The 23646-nt window shown below is 31.2% G+C and overlaps 2 protein-coding genes across 3 annotated transcripts; both read left to right on the top strand.

The window, feature by feature from the left end:
• The first annotated feature begins 998 nt into the window (after positions 1-998).
• LOC110635047 (uncharacterized) lies at positions 999-12549 on the top strand. Of its 2 annotated transcripts, XM_058131580.1 has the most exons (12): positions 999-1107; positions 1249-2088; positions 2850-2962; positions 3055-3174; positions 3287-3374; positions 5169-5260; positions 5336-5440; positions 10631-10740; positions 11776-11863; positions 11956-11991; positions 12073-12167; positions 12466-12549. In XM_058131580.1, exons 2-11 carry the CDS (start codon positions 1446-1448, stop codon positions 12154-12156), a joined length of 1479 nt encoding a protein of 492 aa, XP_057987563.1. In that variant the 5' UTR covers positions 999-1107; positions 1249-1445; the 3' UTR covers positions 12157-12167; positions 12466-12549. The 2 variants fall into 2 exon arrangements, with proteins under 2 accessions (XP_057987563.1, XP_021639927.2); XM_021784235.2 differs by having other exon boundaries at positions 12073-12549.
• A 3082-nt stretch (positions 12550-15631) lies between these two features.
• Positions 15632-16249, top strand: LOC110635030 (uncharacterized). The gene is made up of 2 exons (XM_021784217.2): positions 15632-15847; positions 15945-16249. Exons 1-2 carry the CDS (start codon positions 15701-15703, stop codon positions 16071-16073), a joined length of 276 nt encoding a protein of 91 aa, XP_021639909.2. The 5' UTR covers positions 15632-15700; the 3' UTR covers positions 16074-16249.
• Positions 16250-23646: the final 7397 nt, after the last annotated feature.

The raw sequence follows: 23646 nt of genomic DNA on the forward strand, positions 1-23646 counted from the left end.
AATTATTTAATAGTAACCGATTTAAATATGGTTAAATTTTAAACTTTAAATTTTGATAAATTATTTGTATTACATTTTAAATTAATTCATGTATACCAATCAAAGGATAAAAATACCAAAAATAAAAATATTACAACTTTGAAAGAAATAAAATTGATAAAAAAAAAGGAAAATGAAGATTTAAATTTTCAAATTAAAGAGGATAAATTGAATTTTAAAGTAATCAATATTTGAGCCAAGTGAATATTATGTGACAAATTATTAAGTCATGTGAATTGTAAAATGTGACCTTAAATATATTAATAAGCCAAATGGCTTAATTTTATGAGGTCATTTTTTGGCTTTAACTTATATATATATATATTGATTTCATTGAAAGATAATATTGTTTATTAAAAAGGACGATTAATAAAATTCAAACTTTTAATTTAATAGAAGCTCTAACCTTATTGACAGTTTTTACACATATTAAATATAAAAAATAGAATATACAATACTTATTTATTTTTTAGTAATTTATAATTTTTTTATTAATAATAGGAAAAATGATTATATATTTTCTAAATTTTAATGAAACTAATTATTTTATAAAATATATTATTTAGTTTATTTATTTTTTTGTCTATAATTATTTAGTCCCTTTAGCCATTCTAAAGTAATTTTTTATTAGTTAAGTTAGTTAAAAGAAAGAGAATAGTTATATTTTTCAAATTAGAGGGATTGATTAATTGATGAATTTAAAATTATGAGATTAAATAATTGTATTATTCAAATTATAGGATTAAATAATTGAATTAGGAAAAAAAATTTTACTTTAAAATAATAGGAAGAATTAACAATGCACTAACTAAAAATAAAGAGGTTAAATAGTATATTTTTTGAAATATAAAAATTAAATAATTAATTGAATTAAAATGTATATACCAAAAAATAATTTTTTATAATAACAAAATATTATTTACTTTTATAATTTTAATTAATAATAAAAACTTATAACTAAATTTTACGGGCCTGCCATTTTTGTTAGGGATGGAATAGGTTCGAGCGAAAGAGTAGGGCAGACAGACCGCCAACACTAGTGGAAAGCCGTAGATCAAAGAGAACAAGGTATTCTCATTTCTCACTCGTTTTTCCGCCTGCCATGTTTCTGCATTATCTGAAGGCTGAGATTATTATAGTACATGATTAATTGCTTTTAGATGCTTTATTCTGATTCTTCGATTCTTTTTTCTTGTTATTTTTTTGCAGAATTCTATAATTTTCAGCTTTATGTCAGTGCGATTTTATTGGGCATGAATTTGAGTTTTTGAAATTTCACTAGAAAAGCTTGATAGGAATTAAGAAACACTAATTTGCATTTAGAGAACTAAGAATTCCGAGGAAGAAAGAAATAGAAGGCTTTGAAGTATATTGATAAATTTTTCAAAGGAAAGAGTGCTGAACAGATGGACTTGAAATCAAGAGGAAAGAGTAAAAAAGTCCACCATGGTGGTCCACTAGGGAGTGAGAGTAAGGTTGATGGGAAGGGCAAGACAGCTGTAAACTCAGGTTGGACAAGGAAAAGAATATTTGCTGATCAATATGTTGATGGAGAATTATCATCCAACATAAAAAGTAAAGACTTGTCTAAGAAAGGAAAAAGGCAGATGAATGATAATACCATTAAAAGGAAAAATAGCAAAGGACCTCCCCGCTCGATTTGGGTTTCTGATAGAATGAAGAATGCTACTTTGGAAAAAAAACATCCTTCTTTTGATGTTATAGATGCAACGGAAAGTGCACAGGTGTCCAGTGGTAAACGGAGTGCCAGGGCGAAGGAAGAGGGTAAAGTGGGTGTTAACAAGTATGATTTACCGAAGAAACAATCCAAAAGCAAATTGGACTCAAGTAAGCGCTTGGTTCAAATTCAAACCAAGCATCCTATTATACCTAATTTGACATCTTCAAAGAAAACAGTTCAGAACAAACAAAGCATTGCCAATGGTGATTCAGACATAGATGGCCAGCCCAAGAAGAAAAAGCGTGTAATTCGGTTAGATCCACATGACATCTCAAATAAACGGCTAGATGATGGAATAGTTACCAATGGTAATTTTTCCAGTTCATGCTATTTGTGATATGCATTGTTAAAGTAACTTCTTTTTACTGGAGAGAAGATATAGAATTAAAGTCTAGTAGTGGATGTTACAGTAGGATCTTTTTTGATGATAGACAATTAAAGGGTACAATGGAATTTTTCACTGTGGGTTTGACCTTTTCAGTCCTGGGATCTAGTCAATTAAATTATTTGTATCTCATGTTTTAGAGTATCTAGAATGGTAGAGCATTTTTTTCAATTTCATTTCGCCTGAGTTTTCAGGCCATGGCCTTACTTCCTGAAGCTGTTACTCCTTATAGTACTTCATATTAACATTCATGGTACCAAGTGTTCAGTTTCCCTAGTAGAGATCTCAATCCCATAATTTTTTTTTTCAAAATGGTTGTGTTATTTTATTTGTAACTGTGTAGTTTTTCAACTTTGTACGAAATAAAAGGACTAAATATGGGGAGTTTTTATTGTAAGAACATCATAACTGACAAGTCATTAGCCCCTATTTCACCTGTGGTATTCTCTATCTTTGCCTTGCTAATTACTACTCGGAATTGTTTGGCAACTGACAACTGCTTGTTGGGGGTAGATGTATATCCAAAACACATTTATTTTGATTTATAGCTTATGCTTTGTGTTTATGTTTTGGGAAGATTAAGTTTCCATTTTGAATCACTTTCTTCCTTTTCTTTTTTTGCTTGCATTTTTTTACCAGTAAATTTTCTCTCTTTTTTATGAATATTTTTTACTTGCTTCACAGAGAGTGTGCAAAAGAAGAAAAAAGAATCTGAGACAGAAGCTGAAATGTCAAAGAATGCACAATTCCGTGCGATAAAACCTAGCCCTTCCATGCTTTCCTTTGTGGAAGATAATGTAATTTGTATGAGCAGGATTTGAGATGTTTGGTCTATCAGTTTCTTTATTATATTTTCCTATATTTTGATTTTAGATAATTCCATTGTCAGTTTATAGGCCGTAGACGATTGATTGAGCTAAAAAGGGCAGGCTACAACATTGAGTTATCTGCCCCATTAGATAACATTCCTTTCTGTACAAGCTGTGAGAGAGAACGGATTGAAGAAAATGTATGTTTGTGCTTTATGCATTTTGAGAGATTATATTTTTGTTTCTCTGATGTCAAATCCTTACATAATATCAATCTAGTGATAATGACAGACTCTTTTATCCTTGTCACAGATTTTTAGGAACAAATTGACATTTTTTGCTGCTGCAAAAGTTTCATCTTCGTTCCCTCCTCCTGATCTTCCAGAGATTGCATTTGCAGGTGGAGATTTTATATTGTCACTTTTTTTTACCCTGCTTTATATTATATATGTGTGTATGTTTTCCCACGACGTTATACCACATTTTTTTTCTTCTCAAGCTTGATTACAGGATCAAGATTAAATTATTTGAATTCAATGGAGAGGTTGATCATGAAATTTTAATTATCGGTTGAATAAAATGGAAATCACTTTTAGAACCGTAATATGAGGATTGAAGAGAAAGCAACTATGTTAGTTAGTGGTTACTTTTTTGAAAGCATAGGCATCCAAGTTCTAGTACTATCTTGCATTGCCAACTTTGTTCATGGGTACTTTTTACTAGTTGGATCCTGTTGAACATTCAATGAAGGAATACTTCATTCCTGTTCACTGTGCATACGCATCCAAGTACTAGTACTATCTTGCATTGCAATGCCAACATTGTTCATGGGTAGTTCTTACTAATTGGATCTTGTTGAGACATTCGACGAAGGAGTGGTTCATTCTAGCTCACTATGAAAGTGAAGTTATGTTCTTTTCTTAGGGTGATAAAGATGTTGATCAGAGTCGGTGACAAAGATTAATACCTATACTTTTGAGTTCTATAAGTTAGTTGCTTGGTGTAATTTTGATAAGGAAACCAAAGATTGCATCTCCTGATATTTTGGTGGTGGGCTTAATTATGGCATATGAATTGAGTTAAAACCTAAAAGATAAGGAGTTATCTTTCATAGATTAGGCTACAGATTATGAAGGGGAGGTAAACAAACCAATTTACGTGTGATTCAATGATGTAGATGTCAGTCAACTAATTGTAATGCCTACTAAACCTTCTTGAAATAATAACTAAGTGCTTTCCACTTTATATTACAATTGTACAAGAGAAGGGGCATACTTACAGAATTTTCTTGAGAAACAAAAGGTTAGTTAAAAAGAAAAATGAGAAGGAAGCTAGTAGTGATGATGAGCAAGTTGTTAATCCTATTAATTACTTGATGAACTGGAGGGACAAGAGCGAGAGCATGAGCATGGATCTCTATATTACTTTCTATGATTTCCTAGATTCTTCTAAGTTTTATTCTCATTGTCTAAGGTTGATTTCTATAGAGGGGATGTTGATGTTTTATATATTCCTCCCAATTAACAAAGCTAGGGGTGTAAATGAGTCAAGTTACATGGACTTGGCTCGCAAAATATTCAAAATTCAACTTGGTTTTTATCTAGTCAAGCTCAAATTCTATTAGGTAATTGAGTCGAGTTTTAGAGTTAAATGCTTGACTTGAGTGACTCACTCAAATCTATTTGAGCTTTAGTTCGATATTGGTAAAAGTATTTATCTAAAATTTTAATGGTAATCAAGTTGAGCTTAAGTATCCTTGAGTATCCTATCAAGTTGACTTGTGAAAAATAAAGATTGATTGAGGTCGACTTGAGTTTTGAGCCTTAAGTTTTCTAATTGGGTTAAATTCAAGTAGTACAATTTGTTGACTTTCCTCTGTTAAAACCGTAAATAAAGCCCAGTTTATTTTAAAGAAAAGAATCTATTTGCAACTTTTTCTTTTTCATCTATTCATTCTAGGAATAGCAAACTTAAATAAGTAACTCTAAATTTTTGTAGGATTATTTAGTTTTTCATTTATTAAATTTCTGTATATAAGGATATTTGGTTTTTAGTTAATTTAAGGGCTTTTGAGTGTGAGAGCTAGGTTTTACTTCAAATAGCCCTTTTCTTAATGTGTAACCCCATATAATTATCCTTTTCAATTGTTAAGGAAATTGCAAGAAATTTTACTGGATTATATTGCCTTTGTTAGGAAGGTCAAATGTTGGGAAGTCATCACTACTAAATGCACTCACTAGACAATGGGGTGTTGTACGTACATCAGACAAGCCTGGCCTGACTCAGGTGCTATCATATTCTTGTGAAGTATTATTTTTGTTATTGTGGATTTGTGGGTAAACATGATTGTTTCTTTTGCAGACTATTAATTTCTTCAAGCTGGGGTCAAAGGTCAGTTTGGTTGATTTGCCTGGATATGGATTTGCATATGCAAAAGAAGAAGTTAAAGATGCTTGGGAGGAGCTTGTAAGTGTGCATACAGAAATTCAATTTTGTTCTGCTGTTGTTTTTTATGTATGGTTTGGGGTATGAAGTTGTTGTGATCCTTTGAAATTGGTGGTATGTGAGAACATGCTAATTTTCACCAGTGTCTGCTTATAACTTCTCCTGTCAATTGGCATGGTTTGTGTCGGTGGATAAATTTTTAGGTTGTTGCTGCATTAATGATGTGATTGATTGGTTATGTGGACAGTTCATATTTAGGGAACTTTTTTTTTTAAAGGAATTTATATGCTTTGTTTAAATGTTAGCTTTACACTTGAATTTTGAGAGGATTCAACATCTGTCAGAAAGTGTGAACCAGTTCATCTAAATTTCTTCACATTTTCGCATTTTTCATATTTTTTTCTTGTTTTTCTTAATTTTTTTTAATACAATTTTCATGGCAATCATTGATGCTGTCTTTCGCTAACAGTACAGTAGAGTTTTTGTTTTCATATTTTGTTATTCATATGAATTATCAATTCTGAAATGAAAGAGTAGAATAATTTTGCTTTAGAAATTTGAAATTACTATAGCAGCGTAGGACTCGAATTTGAATTGGAATTTTATGTAGGGAAACAGCTTTAATGTTAAGAACATATTAGCACTATCAGTTTATGCTTGGCCTTTGAGTTGAAACGACTACATTTAGGTGGAAACTTCTACAATTATTTTTTGGCTGTAGAACTAGTTGCTGTCCTAGTTAAAAAAATAAAATAAACTAAAAAATGAAGATTCTAATCTTCATACTTTGATATCTTCAGGTGCGATGTTCCCTTTTGCATCGTGCTTAGGGTTAAATTCAAAAAAGCATAATTATTGAACATTCATTAACTTTTTGTTAAAACATTACAATCATACGTATTTATGGGCTCATTCAAAGAATTTAAAACCTTAAAATACTGGGCTCCTACAACTAGTTCTGATCCTGGAAGAATTTGAACTCCCACAAAAACCTAATAGAATTTATGTTTTCCTGAATAATTAAGGACCTAAAATAAGACTAAAAATAAACCTACAAGGGATCCAGCCAACCTGTTCCATCTAGGCTGAAAATTGCAAAAATGGACAACTTGCTAATTGATTTGAATAGACAAAAATATGAGACTACCAGAACTGGAAGTACTCAACAATGGCCTATAAGGTGTTTTTTGAAATCTAAACCAAAATTATAAGTTTTTTTAGTATTAAAAACAGGAAGAAAGGGCAATTTGCCTCCTGAAATTGATAGTGATGGCTAATTATGCTTACATTTGTAAATTAGGGTCAATCATAGATAAAAGCACGCAAATCAGGTCAATTTAACCTAAATTTTCCTTTGTGTAATGGACCATTAAATGATTTAAAAATTTTGGCATTTTAGGATTTCCCTTGAAGTTAGTCAAATTCTACAAATTGGTCCCTCTCTCTATATGCACTCTCTCTTGCCCCTCCCTGTCACTCTACTCTTTCTCTCAAAAAACCACAACAATGGCAGATAACGAAATGCAATTGAAAATCAAAATAAAAAATTATTATCAATGTATTTTTATCCTTTTCAGTCTAACACCAAAATTGGAAATCAAAATCAATAAATCCAACCAAAAAAATAATCAACAACACAAACAATTTTTTTTCCAAGACAGTTTTTGAAAAAGGCCATTTCCAAAGAAAGAACTTTCCCAAAGAAGAATTTCGAAAAAAATTTCAAGAAAGTTTTTTCATAGTAAATAAAAATTTGAAAGAAAATTTTGTTTGTTTCAAAACAAAATTTAGCAATCTTTTAAATAGACATACTAAATGGTGAAAATTTTAAATGCTAAATTTTATTCTTCAAAATGAATTTTTTTTTGAAAATTTTTTTCTTGAAAATAAAATTTTGGTAATTTCTTTTTTCTTTAAAAAAGCAATTTCTTTGAATTTTTTTTCAAAAAAATCTTAAAGGGACTTTTTACTTTTTCCAAATTTTAGAGATTAAATAGTAATTGAATTGAGGTTAGTAATCTAATTTTCAAGGACACTTCCCATAATGGTGCATGCATTACACATGGGAAAATTTGGGTCTAACTGAATTGATTTGCCGACTTTCATGTATAATTGGCCCTAATTTATGAATTTGAACTTAATTGGCCCTCACTGCCAATATGAGGACGCAAGTTGACCTTTATTACATTAAAAACTTGATATTTCTTGAGCTTCTTTTTATCTGTATCAAGTGGTTTATCGGAAAGAGAGGAACAAGAACGGAGTGGGTATAATCATAGACAGGATATTAAAAGATGCTGTATTAGCTGTGAAAAAAGTAGGAGATAGAATTATAATAGTAAAGCTAGTACTAGAAGGAGAAACAATAAATGTAGTTAGTGCTTATGCTCCACAAATAGGACTAGATAGTGAGAGTAAACAAAGGTTTTGGAAAGATATGGATGATCTAATGCAAAACATATCAAATGAAGAGAATGTTTTCATCGGTGGAGATTTGAATGGACATGTAGGAAGTGATAGGCAAGGTTATGAGAATGTTCATGAAGGTTTTTGTTTTGGTTTTGGTAGCCGAAATAAAGAGGGAAAAAGTATCCTGAATTTTGCTATAGCATAAGATCTAATACTAGCAAATACCTACTTTATAAAAAGAGTCACATTTAGTGACTTTTAAAAGTGGGAACATAGAAGCCAAATTGACTTTTTCTTAACCAGGAAGACAAATAGAGCTCTATACAAGAATTGCAAAGTCATTCCAGAAGAGGCTTTAACAAGTCAACATCGGTTAGCGGTCTTAGATGTCAAGTTTATAAACAATTCAAGTAAGGTTAGAAGAAATAGTGTAGCTTGAACAAAGTGGTGGAAGTTCAAAAGAGTAAAGCAAGTGAAGTTCAAAAATGAGCTTTTCGAGTCCGAAGCATGGAAGCTGGATGTGGAGGCCAATGATATGTGGATATAGATGGCATTAAAGATTAGAGAAGTAGCTAGAAAAGTACTTGGAGAGCCTAGAGGATATGGACCACCCTCAAAAGAGAGACGGTGGTGGAATGAGGATGTATAAAAGGTAGTGAAGAGAAAGAGGGAATGGTATAAGAAATCACCTAAGTGTGATAACAATGAGGCATATGAACAGTACAAAATAGCAAAGAAAGAGCTAAAAAAGACAATTAGTTAAGCAAGAGCGCTGGTCTTTGAAAAGTTAGATGAGAAACTTGGAACTAAAGAAGGGGAGAAAGATATTTATAGATTAGCAAGGAGGAGAGAAAAGAAATGTCAAGATCTCAATCAATTTAGGTGCATTAAGGATAAAGAAGGAAAAGTATTGGTGAAAGATGAGGACGTTAAAGAAAGATGGAGAAATTATTTTGATGATCTCTTTAACAATAGTCAAAGTGGTAATAGCGTGAATATAGACTACAGAGCAATAGAAAAGAATGTGAATTATACTAGAAGGATTAGATCTTTAGAAGTAAATGAAGTACTTAAGAGAATGAAAGTGCGTAAAACATGTGGACCTAATGGAATACCAATTGAAGTGTGGAAGTGTTTGGGAGATATGGAAGTGACATGGTTAACTAAATTATTTAATAAGATTCTAAACTCAAAGAAAATGCCTGATGAATGGAGGAGAAGTATTTTAGTACTTATTTTTAAAAATAAGGGAGATATATAGAGTTACTTAAACTATAGGGGAATTAAACTCATGAGCCATATTATGAAGTTGTGGGAGAGAATTATGGAACATCGACTACATTATGACACTTCTATATCTCCCATTCAATTTGGCTTCATGCCTAGTTGTTCAACTATGGAAGCAATCTTTCTAATTAGAAGCTTGATGGAGAAATATAGAGATATGAAGAAAGATCTACACATGGTCTTTATCGATTTGGAGAAGGCTTATGATAGTGTTCCAACAGATGTCTTATGGAGAGTATTAGAACAAAAGAGGGTATCTATTAAGTACATACAAGTGTTAAAAAATATATATGAATGAGCAACTACTATTGTGCGCACAGTGGGAGGAAACATAGGAGATTTTCCTATCTCAATTGGATTACACTAAGGTTCAGCTATAAGTCCTTACATTTTTATATTAGTATTAGATGAATTGACGAAACATATACAAGAGAGTATCTCTTAGTGCATGATGTTTGCAGATGATATAGTTCTAATGAATGAGACGCGAGAAGGAGTTAATAGAAGTTACAGCTTTGGAGAAGTACTCTAGAGTCAAAGGGTTTTAAGTTAAGTAGAACGAAGACATAATATATGCATTGCAAGTTCAGTGAAGGTCGAACTGGTGATAGGGAAGGAGTTAGTTTGGATGGAGTGGTACTGCCCCAAAGTAATCACTTTAAATATCTCGGCTCAATCCTTCAAGTAGATGGGAGATGTGAGGAGGATGCTAGTCATAGGATTAAAGCCGGATTGTTGAAGTGGAGAAATGACACGGGAGTTTTATGTGATCGCAAGATTGCTAATAAGTTAAAAGGAAAATTTTACTATACAGCCATATGACCGGTCATTTTATATGGTAGTGAGTGTTGGGCACTGAAGGAGTCACGGGTGTTTAAGATAAGAGTTGCGGAGATGAGAATGTTAAGGTGGATGAGTAGTCATACTAGACTAAATAAAATATGTAATGAGAGTATTAGAGAAAAGGTAGAAGTGGTGCCAATTGAGGATAAGTTGAGAGAAGGGAGATTGAGGTGGTTTGGTCATATGAAGCATAGATATACGGAGGTTCCATTTAGACAACTAGAGCACATTATATTAGAGGATAGAAAGAAAAAAAGGGGTAGACCTAAACTGATTTGGAGGAGAGTAGTACAATATGACCTAGAAGCATTACACATTTCTGAGGATTTAACCCAAAATCGTTTATAATGGAGAAAGAGAATCCATATAGCCGACCCCAAATTTTTTGGATAAAAACTTAGTTGAGTTGAGTTGAGTTGAGTTTTATTCATGTTGTTAGATACGGATTAAAACTCTGATTTTTCACTCTCACGCATGTTAGATTTATCTTAATTGGTATACTTTTTCATGTTGCTCTTTTTGGGACAATATATAGGTCATTAACTTCAATAAATATCACTTTTATTTGTTATAGTTTCTTCATATATTATTGTTTATGCATATGTGTAGGTCAATTCAAAATGACGGAACAATAAATGTGCCAGCTAACTCTAAATTTGTTTAACTTTATAGGTGAAGGAGTATGTTTCCACCAGAGTGAGTTTAAAACGAGTATGTCTTCTTATTGACACAAAATGGGGTATGAAGCCAAGAGACCATGAACTCATTGATTTAATGGAAAGGTATGAATTCATACCTATACACCGATGGCCATTTTTATGGAGTTGCATTGTATTATAAATTGCACGTTGCACCTATCCCACAAATAGTATGCATTCATAGTGAGGTATATTTGCCATCATGAATGTAATCAACTTTATTCGAGTCAATATAGAACACTATTCAAACTCGAGTTGACTAAAACACTCAATATTTGAAACTCGAATAGAACTTGATTGAGCTTTATTTTTCATAGTAAAACTCAAGCCTGATTTGGTATTCAATACCGAAGCTTGACTTTACTCGGTTATTAAATCAAGTCAGGGTTTTAAATGATGCTGAATACATGTTTTTAAATGATGTTGAATAAACTAAGTGTGTTCTTGTTAGAGCTTGAATTGGTCTTTTAATTTCATATATTTAGGGTAAAAGGGTAATATTATAACTTCTTATTTGAATATGCCATATAATATTATAGTTATATCAAAATCTAAATACTTGACTTGGTTCATGAGCTACTTGATTTGAATATTGTAGTACTTGAACTTGGCTTAACTTCTTACTTTTGAGTTATTAAACTCTGGTTGAATTCAAATATTTTGTCAATCAAGTTGCTTGACTTGTTTACATCCTAACTTGCAAGTTAAACCAAATTAAAACTAATGTTTCTTTTTTGTCGATGATCTTTCGGGCATGTAATTTGCAAGAACTTTCTGCCATTGTTTTTGTATACAGATCTATTATTTAATTTTGCATGTTGGCAACATTGTATAAGACTTTGCCTGTGTTGCTTCTCTTTCTGCTTCTGCTTTTTCTTCTCTTTCTCCTCCATATTTTGTAGTGTCAGTTGTCAATCCTATTTTATACCACTCAGAAATGAACATCCAAAAATGCTGGGAGACTATATTAGAAAGTATGGTTGGTCCATATGCACTTACCAATTTTTTTTCATTACATTGGAAAGTAATGCACTTGCCAATTTATTTCCACTTTTAATGGTTATACTTTTGCCATATGCATTGTCTATAACTATGTGCTAAATTTAATTAATTTTACAGATCTCAGACCAAATATCAGATTGTATTGACCAAGACAGATGTAATATTTCCAATTGATGTGGCACGCCGTGCAATGCAAATTGAAGAGGTGAATTTTGTATATGCATAGATGGTGCTATGTTCAAAGTTTAGCAGCACTTCTTTGAGACTAATATTTTATAGTGCCATATAATTTTGCAGAGCCTCAAGGCAAACAAGTCTATAGTTCAACCTGTGGTATGAACAATTTGATTGAGCTATTTGATTTGTTTTATTTATTTTAATAGGGCCAATCTAAGTCCTTTGGTTCTACTACAGATGATGGTAAGCTCAAAATCTGGAGCTGGTATCCGAAGTTTAAGAACAGTGCTTTCCAAGATTGCTCGGTTTGCCAAGCTCTAATTCATGGTCAGGTTTGTACTTCATGGGTAAAGCCTGTTGTATAATTTGGAGAATCTTTATTCATGGAGCGAGCCTTGCACCCATGCAAATCAATTGATCTGGCATATCTTTCTCTCACCCAACAAGTCTTGTTTAACCTGTTTGTAATGGCTCATGCTCAAACTAGGTTGTCATTGAGTTCATAGTTATGCCTTTAATATCATTTTAATATGGACTAGTCAGTTTATATGGTGGTTCCTACTCGACTTCTTATTTCTGCCTTTTCCCTTAGTAACTCATGGCTGGGCAATTATCATTTGATCCATGCAGGATGTGGCTTATTGTTTATGTAAATGTTCTAGGATTGGCATGACTGAACTGAAAGCAAAAATTTCATTGGATGGTTTGACGCTGAATATTTGTTCCATCGTTTTTGTCCATTGGGTGCTGATAGCCTGCCTGCATTAGCCAGCATGATGACACTTGTAGAGTTGAAGACTTCATAAGATAAATAGATGTTCAGATTGCAGATATTTGGTGAAATATTTGATCACCTGAGATTTTTAGATTTTCACATTGTCAAAAGAAATCATTTTGCTCCTGATATTTCGTAGATCTTTCTGCTATTGAGAGAACATTAGGATCTGTAAACTGGTTGACTGATTCTTCGATCGCTCTGGAGTGGGTATCAAATTTGGAAAAGCTCATCATTTCTGGAATTATAATGCTAGTGCAATGGCTGATTTACTCATGAGCATTATGCATATAATGATATTGATCTGAACAAATAGAATTTAGGACCCAATGCCCCTATTGGAAACTAAAATTTTACAAAGAACTCAATTCAATTGATTTTATTTTTATTACTTCTCATGTTTACAAACTTAATGGGAGAAAGAATTCAATTTCAATTCTTTTGTAATTGCAAATAATATTTTAAAAGAAATAGGAATTATGTCAAAAATAATATGATTGTGAGAATTAAATTAAATATTTTTTTTTGAATGATTTTTGTTTTTAAACAGCCAATATGAGATCAGGGTAGAATTCTAATGGCTGGTGTATGTAACAAATAATAAGCTTTATTTTGTTTCTTGAAATGGCATGGAATGACGTGGGAATGGAATCGGTAGTTCGTGTTGAATAACTGTTGTTATGTTTGGTCTAGAATTATGCTATGGAATTGCTCTTATTAAATGCACGAGGCTATTAATAATTTTAATTTATAATTTTTTTAAAAATTTTAATATATAAAAATAATATAATATTTTAAATTTTTATTAATTATTGTATATTTTATTATTATTTTTTTTATTTCTTCAACTTTTTAATGATGATTTTATAATATATATGTATATAGTGAGTATAAATATATGTAATTAATTACTTATAAGAGTGGTTACTTATTATAGTATTAAGGGGTAACAATTAAATAATTTACAAGTTAGAATTAATAATTTAATTATAATTTAAATAATTAAAAATAGATAAATCATATTATAAAGTAGAATATGACACGGCAACAAAATATAAAATAATTATTATATGAAAATGTTTTTAAAATTAATTCGGTGTGCTGAAGTTGCCTATGTAATCAAAACCCTTTATCTTCAATTCACTTGGCATTAATTACATGCAATTAATGATTTCAAACAATTAATTTTGAACATAACTATACCTTGTATTATTCCTTTTTAAATTCAAATGATTTTTTTACTTCAAAGGTTAAAAACAAAATGAAAATAGAAACTATATATATATATATATATATATATATATATATATATATAGAGGGATGGGCATTCGGTTTGAATCAAATCAAATCGAATTAAATTATAAAAATCGAATCATAAATTTTTGAAATCGAATCGAAATGAGTGAAAATTGAATCGAATCAAACCGTTCTATATCAGTTCGGTTTGATTTAAATCGATCGGTTTGATTTTTTATTGATTTTTTAATTTAGACTTAATTTTCAAGTTATTTGGTCTAATTTTAATTTGGTTTGAACCTAATAACTATTAATCAATGAAATTAAACAATTAATATATATATAATTAAATATAATTCATAAATTTTTTATAAAAATAAATCAATTCAAAAATCGATTTGGTTCAATTTAGTTCAATTTGACTATATAAATTACTATTTAGTTCGGTTCGGTTTAATCGATTTTTTTCTCTTCAAAATCAAATCAAAATAATCAAAATTTTTATAATGTAAAATCGAATCGATTAAATCGAATTAACTCAGTTCGGTTTGATTTTTCGATTTGAATCGAATTTTACTCAACCTTTTATATATATATATATATATATATATATATAGTTCTGAAAGAACATAGGTTTACTAAAAATATTTTCTATTTTACATAGGTTTACTAAAAATATTTTCTATTTTATTTATTAGATCTTTTATTTATTTATATTTTTTGTTGTTATGAGTGATACTATGAATTGTTTAAAAAATCAACCAATAAATTTAGTATTTTATATTTGAACCCAAATATGAATGATATATTAGGTAAGTCTTCCCTATGATTGAAAAATCAAACTATGTAAATAAGTCATTTTTTATTAAACTAAATAATTAATAAATAAATAAAAACCTCATAACCACTGTAATGTCGACAAATTAGGTAAAGTACCACTATCACATGCAGCCCAGGGCCCACCACTATAGTGGCGGCCATTTCCTTTGAAATTTTCCTTTAGAAAAACTTCAGCTTCACTCCTCAAATGTAAGTATTATCAAAATTATAATTTAATCGCTCTATTATATTTTTATTAATAAAATAATTTTATTAAGTTAAAAACTATAATTGTTAAATAAGAAATTTTATAATTATTTAATTTTATATAAAATATAATTATTTTATTATAAAAAATAAGAATTTCACATAAATTTATAAATAATTTTATAAATAATTTTTTTTATAAATTAATGAATTATAAAAATTTTATTAATTTTAAAAAATAAAGTTTTCTTAAATAAAAAAGTATGTATAATAGTTTTAAAATAAAAAAATCTAAGAAATGAATTATATATGGTAAATTTTGTTAAAAAAATTATAGGAACAGGTTTAGATTTATTAAATATTATTATATTTTTTAAAAAATATTATATATATATTTTTTTTACAAGAAGAAGTTTTATTTTTTTTAAGTTAATAGAATTTTCTTAATTATTTCGTAATAAAATAATTATATTTATATGAAATTAAATAATCATAGAAGGTATCTTATTTTATTAATTATATTTATTTTTATAATATTTTAATTTTTAAAATTTTGATATTTATAATAATTTAATTTTTTATATTGGAGTTGACTGTTGTTTTAATTTTTAGGATTAAATTATAAAAAAACTGGTTGTGAAACACGTAAAATATAAATTTTCCAATAGCAAAGATTTATAATGTTACGTTGAAATGCGTTCTATAAATTTAATATTTTTTAAATATAAAATATAATTACTTTTATGTAATATTCAGTGGACTAACTTATTGAGTGTGATACAATTTGCCTTTCTAAATCGTGCGTTGATCGCTTCTGGGGAAAAGAAAATGTGCCCATTGAGGATTATTCTGATATTTCTCTCTGCTACTCTCGCCGGATTTTTCGTTGTAAGAAACTTCAAATCACGGCCCCTTATCACCGACGACAATGATTCCGACGAATCTTCCACTAATGATCGTCCATTTCCCTCCAAGGTCTCTCTTCCTTCTCTAGGGTTTCACATTTTCACTTTTTTTTTTTTTTTCATGTCGTTAATCGCCTAAATTAAAATCTACACTGTTTCAAGTGCAGGTTCGATCTGCAATAGAATCTGGATTTTGGACCTGCGTGGACATGGCGAGTGGACGATACCTGTGGAGGCATTTGGTTTCTTCTCCTTCTCCGTCGTCTTCGTCTTCTTCTCCTAAGCGTTCTAATTGATGGTTTGTTGTTCAGGTTTGCTTTTGCTTCAATTTGTAGCAGATGATTTCCATGTATCATTTGTAATGTTGTAATTGAATTCAAAATGGTACTTCTTGTTGTTGTTACTGATGTTGGTTGTAATTGAACCTCTGCTTTTGCTTCTACAGAATCTGCTGCTTTTCTCTTTTGCTTTAGCTAAACTGCAATATTAGTACAATCTGTTGGATGAATTAGAATAATGAAAGCTAAAGTTATTCCATAGCATTTCTTTACTTAAAATTATGATCTACCAAACACAATATAATTCTTCATTTGATTCCTATGTAATAAGTATCGGTTTGGGTTGGATAAGCTACATCTTGTAGCTCCATTATTGGTGGTTTTGTTAAATGGCTGCATATTCCATACACTACTTAAGGTAGATTTTTAATGCACATAAAATGGGTAATTATCACAAGTGATCACTCAAATTTTATGAAAGTTTTCATAAAAGTAACTGAATTTTAATTTTTTTTATAAAACTCACTTAAACTTCAATTTGATTTCATAAAGGTTACTATAACCTGTAATTAAAGTTTAAAAGTTTTTAAGTTAACCTATTAGCTTATCAACTATTTTACAAATAAAATTACATAACTATTGGTTGCTGGTGGATAAGGAATAGAGAAAGGGGAGGGGTTTAACGGCAAAGGGGGTAGCTGGATGCATCTTTTATGCATCTTTTTTTTTTTTTTTTTTTTTTTTTAAAAAAAAAAAAAAACTCTCGGAAATCTTTAATTTTCAGTCATAGTAATTCTTATGAAATCAAATTGAAGTTCAATCAGTTTTATTCAGTGACTTTTATGAAATACTCGTAAAGTGAATTGACCACGTGTGAAATTTACTCCACATTTTATATATTATTTTCTTAGTTAGCAGTAGATGATATTCTGTCTTATCCAGGTTGATATGTATGCCATGATAGGCCAAATTGACAACACAAACATATGGATCAGTTTCAATTTTCAAATATATTGTTTCAAATAGAGATGGTAGCTTGTCCTTGTGCTTGTGCTTGTAGACACCTGAACTGTTTAATACCTAAATCAGCAATTTTTGATGTGTCAGGAGACATGACGTATTGAAATGTTATAAGGAGTATTCTATTTCTTTGTAGCTTATCTTTATGTTGATGTCACTATTGCTCCTTCTACATGGATCAAGAAGTTGCTATTTTATTACACTATTGAATGAAATCTGCAAAAATGATTGTATAAAGTATTATATACCCTAGAAACTAAAGTCTCAGACTCTCAGGAGCTACGTTTCTTTGTCTTTCTTTCTCTTTTCTGTCCTCATATTATGATCCGTAATATGGTGTCATCTGGGATATGTGTTTTCTACTTTGAAGAGACATTCCTTCTTTGTATTCACAAAAGGTAGGAGGGTATTATAATCCTAGTTGACGTAACAAATTATTCAGCATATCTAGCTTGCCGTGGAACGAAACCTAGTTCCTTGATGTGGTGTGGTAATGGGTGCCATTTTGATGAAGATCCCATTATTATTTTCTAATTTGCATTTTTGAGTCTCCCAACTGAAGTAGACATGACAGAAATACAGGATAGCTGATATTGTGAAACTCGTCTGGCATATTGACAATCATGAAGATTGGTTGTTGACGTGATGTTGAGAATAAAGGTTGTCTGAATGATTCTATGAGGAATCGCATATATTGCTAGGGAAAAAAGGAGTCTTCTATATGTCGTATTCTATCGATATGTAATTTGGGGGTTAGCCAAGTGAACTGCATCTGTAGACCCATAGTCTCCTTAATATGCTATGCTTTACCCTTTTTTTTTTTTTTTTTTTTTTTTTTTTTTTTTTGGGAATGATGGCAATTAGTAGTTGCTTCACTAAGAATGCCTACTGAATCATATTCACACCATACCTCAAGCAAACTTTATGCTTACTATTATTTTGTCATAAATCCTTGTGAATCATGTTTTACATTGTTTCTAATCTCTGCAGTTCACCCTTCTTACAGGGAGATGTTTGTGACATGCTTCTTCTTTTTGCTTTCCTTTTTTTTTTAAAAAAAATTATTTTTTAAATAGTTGTGCCTAGTAATTAAGCCCCCAAACTGACTCTACATTTTATGAGTGAGTGCATCATTGCTAACAATGAATAGATGGTAATATACCAGAGGGATCATGGGATGCAGGGATCTAACAAGACTTCAGAGAAAAAAAAAAAAAAAAAAAGATAGTAAATTCATTCCTCTCTTGTTTGTAAATAAGGAAGTAATTACAATATGAGAAGGATGAGTTTGCAAGAAAACACAAAAAAATAGCTGCACAAATAATTATCCATACATATATTTTTGTCAGTCTCTTGCTCAAAAGGCAATATTGTTAAACTAGCGAAATTCTACAAATTATTATTATTATTATCATGGGAAAATATAGAACTTTCAAATTAACTTGTAAACAATGGAGCATCAGTCAATATAAAAGGAGTCAGTATAAAAGGAGCCGTATAGCGAAGGATTCCTTCATAAAAATGTTTTCATCTTTAAGATAATACATGATTTGGCGATTTTAGACATGACACTAAATTAGAAGGTTTGAGTTTGGTTTATTTGTATTTGTGTTGAACTCGTATAATTCATTTATGATATGTCAATAATCATGTTGTACTATAAGTTGATCGTTAATTTGATTTGATATGTTTATGAAATGCTTTATTATTCGTGTTACATATCAATTCATGATCCATAAATTCATTTTGACCCTTCAATTTGCCAAACCTATTAACCCATAAATTATATTAGAAGAAAATGATAAATAAGTAAATATAAACTTAATTATTTATTTTATTAGAGCTTTATTATAGTTTTTTTTATTTTCTTTAAGAAAATTTATTTAATTTATGAATTTATATAACAAAGTTAAAAATTATATTATTTTATAAGTATTTATTTTTTTATTTTTAAAATAATGATTAAAATTAATGTGCAAATTTTGTATAATATATTATTTTATAAAATTCAAAATTATTGAATCACTTCAAAATGTGCAAAATAAGATATATTGAGTTGTGTTAAAATCGAGTCGTGCCAAACTATGTTAAATGAATTAACTCATGTCAAATTATATTAAATGGATTGTATCATGTCAAACTAATTCAACACAATTTAGTATTAATCGTGTTATATTATGTAACTCGTATAATAAAATTGTTATATTTGTGTTTAAATTTTTTACACGATTCATTAATAATGCCATTTTCATGTTGATTCTTAATCGTGTTCGTATTGTATCCGTGTCAACGTGAGCATGATTCACCACCATGTTGCAAATTCTACTAGCAAAACAAAAGGAAATCTAATAGAAACCTGAGCTCTTATTTTCAATGTTATCTATAATCAATTGGCAAGGGGCTAAAAAGCATCTAGAGTGATGAATAGCATCATTAGAATCAGACTCAAAAATAACATTATTAAAGCCACGGTCCTAAGTAATGGCACGCCATAAAGCACAACCTACTTCATAAACTTCATCAATCCTCTTTCCTAAGGATGTTACAGTTTGTCCTAATTCATTGCAAATGATCACGCCAAGATTAATGCAGTTGAGGGACTTTGAAATAGAGACATCAAAGTCGATCTTATAGATAGACAGTGGCAGTAGCGTCCATGCAACTAAACCTAGTCATGGGTCGGCTCCAGTCTGATTGTGTACTGGAATTGCCTGTTTGGCTCAATTTTAGTTTGAAAACGATTCTAGTTTGAAATAGTTCCAGAACGATTTCTATCTCCTTTTAGTTTGGCTCTAGGTATTATCAAACTATAATAAATTTTTAGATATCATTTATTTAGTTTCTAATGTAAAAAAAAAAATTAAAAAGTCCGAAATATAAGCTGATTGTAAATTTTAGTGAAAAAGAAAAAAAGAAAAGAAGACAAGTTTTTGAATAGGGCCAATTCTAGTTTAGAACCGTCTATTGAAATTAGCCAGTTCCAGGATGGTTCTAAGCCTGATTCAAAGGGGCAGGGCCTTGAATTGGCCCCTTAACCCTGGTTTAACTCTAGTTAAGGCCTAAAACTGTTGACCAGGACTAGTTCTAGGTTTGACGCCGATCTCGATCGAAATCATGAGCCGAGCTAGCCCTTGGCTGAGTCTGCATGCAGTTGCACATAAGCAAACATGATAATTCTAAGAGGCCATTGTTAGGTTTACTAAAAACCAAACAATTTTGATCCTACCATATGTGTCTCATGATTATAACTATGAGCTTTATGTCACATACCTGAAGTCCTTTTGCATGGAGAGAACCATTCAAAAGTGTTATGAGCCGAATGACAATAAGGGAACAACATCCATAAGCCTTGAGTTCATTGGCACTCTTTAAAGATGTGAAGCAAGGATTCATTCGCAAGATCTCATCATGGACGAACCATTGGAACTCCCATATCATGTCAATTCAACAAAATAAAGTATGCAAAGAGGATGGGAAGCTAAGTAGATTAAGTGAGAGATGACCTTGCCACATAGTAGCTGGAATGAACATGGTAAATCCTATATAGTGAGTCTACAGGCATGCAGATGGATAATCATAAAATGGCCTCTTGCATGAAAGAGAGAAAAGCCTCTTGGATAGGAGTCACACGCCATTGCTTATCCTCCATATTATTGAGATCACTAACCATAGGATCAGAAGGAAGAACTCAAGGAACTACAGGTTTTAAAGAGGGAGCTCCAGGTGATCAATTATCATGCCATACTCGTATAGAATGGCCATCACCCACTCACTAATAACACAACCCACTGAAGGATCTCGTAGCCGTGAAGGATACTATGTTATTATGTAACTCAAGCTATAACAAGCTTGTACATGAAGAAAAAAGCCAAGAGGAAAATATTTAGCTTTCAAAATTTTAGCAAATAAAGAATAAGGTTGTGTTAACAATTGTCGATCTTGCTTTGTATGTAAAACCAAATTAAAGATGTGAAAGCTTTGGAAACCCCCATTTTAGGGAGCACAATTTTTTCAAAGACATCTAGTGAATTTTCTAATTATTTCATATATTGCTCGCCTAGAACTTGCCAATGAGACTTTGAATTTCCTTACAAAAGGTTGAGGGAAAAGCAAAATAGCTCATAACATAAGTAGGGATGACCTGCACAATTGATATTGCCATCCCATTTTGAGGACCACAACTTTTCCAAAGACGTCTAGTGAATATTCTAATAATTTCATATATTGTTCTATTAGAACTTGCCAATAAGACTCTGAATTTCCTTACAAAAGGTTGAGGGAAAAATAAAATAGCTCATGATGTAAGTAGGGATGACCTATGCATTTGATATGATTAAAACCTCCTCTATAGCTTGTGATAGATAGTGCTCCTTTCGACTTTTCAATTTTTTTTTCCACACCCTTTCTTTGAAGTAGGAAAAAAAAAGAGGCATTCTTGGATTTACCAATTGATGGTAGTGAGACCAAGATATCTTTTGATTCGAAGCTTATTCATATTATGAGAGGATCATTTTAATTTTTTAGCATTCTATTTGGGTGGCCTTAGTGAAGAGGACACTATTATCTTAAAAAAGAAAAAAAAAAAACCATGATATTAAAGGATTAGACCGACACATTTTAACACCATGAATTTCTTTCATTTGGATAGCCTTATGTCATGACCCGATCCCATTGGCCGGACCGACACTAGGACCTGGGCTGGCTTAAAGCCTCCGAGGCCCGTAGTAAGCCTAACTATTCCTCAACCCAACTCTAAGGCCGATTTGGGTCCAATTTCAAGAATTCAATCGAACAGAATCCGGCCATAAAATGGACCATTCGACGGGGAGTTTTTGACTCACCTGACCTGTAAACATAATATATAATAAATTGGGGAGCTCAGCTCACCCTCCAAATGCTCATAAAATCAAAAGTCCAATAGAAGCTCAGCTCCCTCACCCAATCCAGTCATACATACAGTTAATAATTTTACAAGTCCAACATAACTTTATAATACAGGCCCAAAATAAAAATTAGTACTTCTAACATATACAGAGTCTAAAATTTAACTCAATTGTACAAAATATATTAAATACTAATTAATGGACCCGTGAAGAAGAAGAGCAAAGTAGCCACAACAAATAATCCTCCTATAGCCTAGAAAAATAGATGAACATGAGTGAGCATTTGACTCAGAGAGTAAAATACCAATTTTAATCATAATCTCTATAACTATTTAAAGCTAATGCATCATGCGCAGTGAAATGCAACATCGTCATAATTTTCATATCATTATAGCAAAAAGGCAATTTGGAGCACTCACACACCCAATACTGTCAAGCAAAACATATACGGGAGTTGATCCCCTATACAACCCTCTTAATTCAACCTCTACCAGCGAGTGTCTTTTAAGCCGGACTTTCGATTAATAAACCAAATGCGGGGTCTCAGCGAGTGTCTCTCAAGCCATGTCTACTCCACAGGACCGGGTCCCAGTGAGTATCTCTCAAGCCGTGTCTACCCGTCCTGTCCATGTCCAATACCATACCACATGCACGCCACGCACACACACTGCTCCAAATTATCACAAACAACATCCATGGCACTTCAACAATTATGAATGCAATATAAAATGTGCCTAGTGTTTAACTACATAGATACATATTTATAAGTGATGCATGGGCATACTTGAATATATAATAATATCGAAATTATAATTATAATTAAAATTAATATTTTACTCACATACTTAAATTGAGGTCACTGTGGCGGTTGGGCGGAGAAGGAAGGTTGTCCCGGCTCACCTGACAATTTTATTAAATTATTTAATACATTTGACTCAATACAAACTAAGAAAAGACCAAAGATGTCATAAGTCATGCCAAAAATCCGACAGAGTCTCCCTTATACCTAGGACCTACCCAACCTGCAAAAGGGCTTAAAACGCACTTCTATATCCACAAACCATATACCCACAACTCAATCATATCACATAGCCCCTTCTGGGCCCATCCAAACAGTCAACAATCACAATATGAAAAATTACAGTTTAGTTCTTATAATTAACCCTTTTGCAAAAACTACCCGAATGAGTTCTAAAAATTATAAAACTTTGCCCCGCGGTCTTTAGCAATATTACTAAGCTAATGCAAAAGGAATTTTAATTTTCTAAGCTACCACGAATATTCTATGGATTTTTAATCCAATTCAAGCACTAGATAATTAAGAAAAAGTAAGGTTCGGGTTTACCTATGCCGATTCCGACCCCTGAAACGCGTTCGGGACATCTGACAACAGTGGGATAGCAATTCTGAGACTTTTTTGATAGCCTGTCTGCCTTGTCCGAAATTTACAGACCCAGCCAGCCATTGAATTTCCGCGAATTGAAGGTACCTACACGAAGCTCACAACACGGGGGTTAGTACATAATTTTTATGGAATTTTCTAAGCTCATTTAGTGTTTGAAAAAACACTACGAAATTTCGCGTGACCCACTGAAAATTTTGAAATTGGTATTGCCGGGAAGCTCTTGACGAGTGGAGCACTCCGGTACTCTCGGTTTTCTCGTGTGGTTCACGGTTTGTGAGAAATT

This window comes from Hevea brasiliensis, chromosome 12 (assembly GCF_030052815.1).
Source record: "Hevea brasiliensis isolate MT/VB/25A 57/8 chromosome 12, ASM3005281v1, whole genome shotgun sequence".
Taxonomy (NCBI): Eukaryota; Viridiplantae; Streptophyta; class Magnoliopsida; order Malpighiales; family Euphorbiaceae; genus Hevea; species Hevea brasiliensis.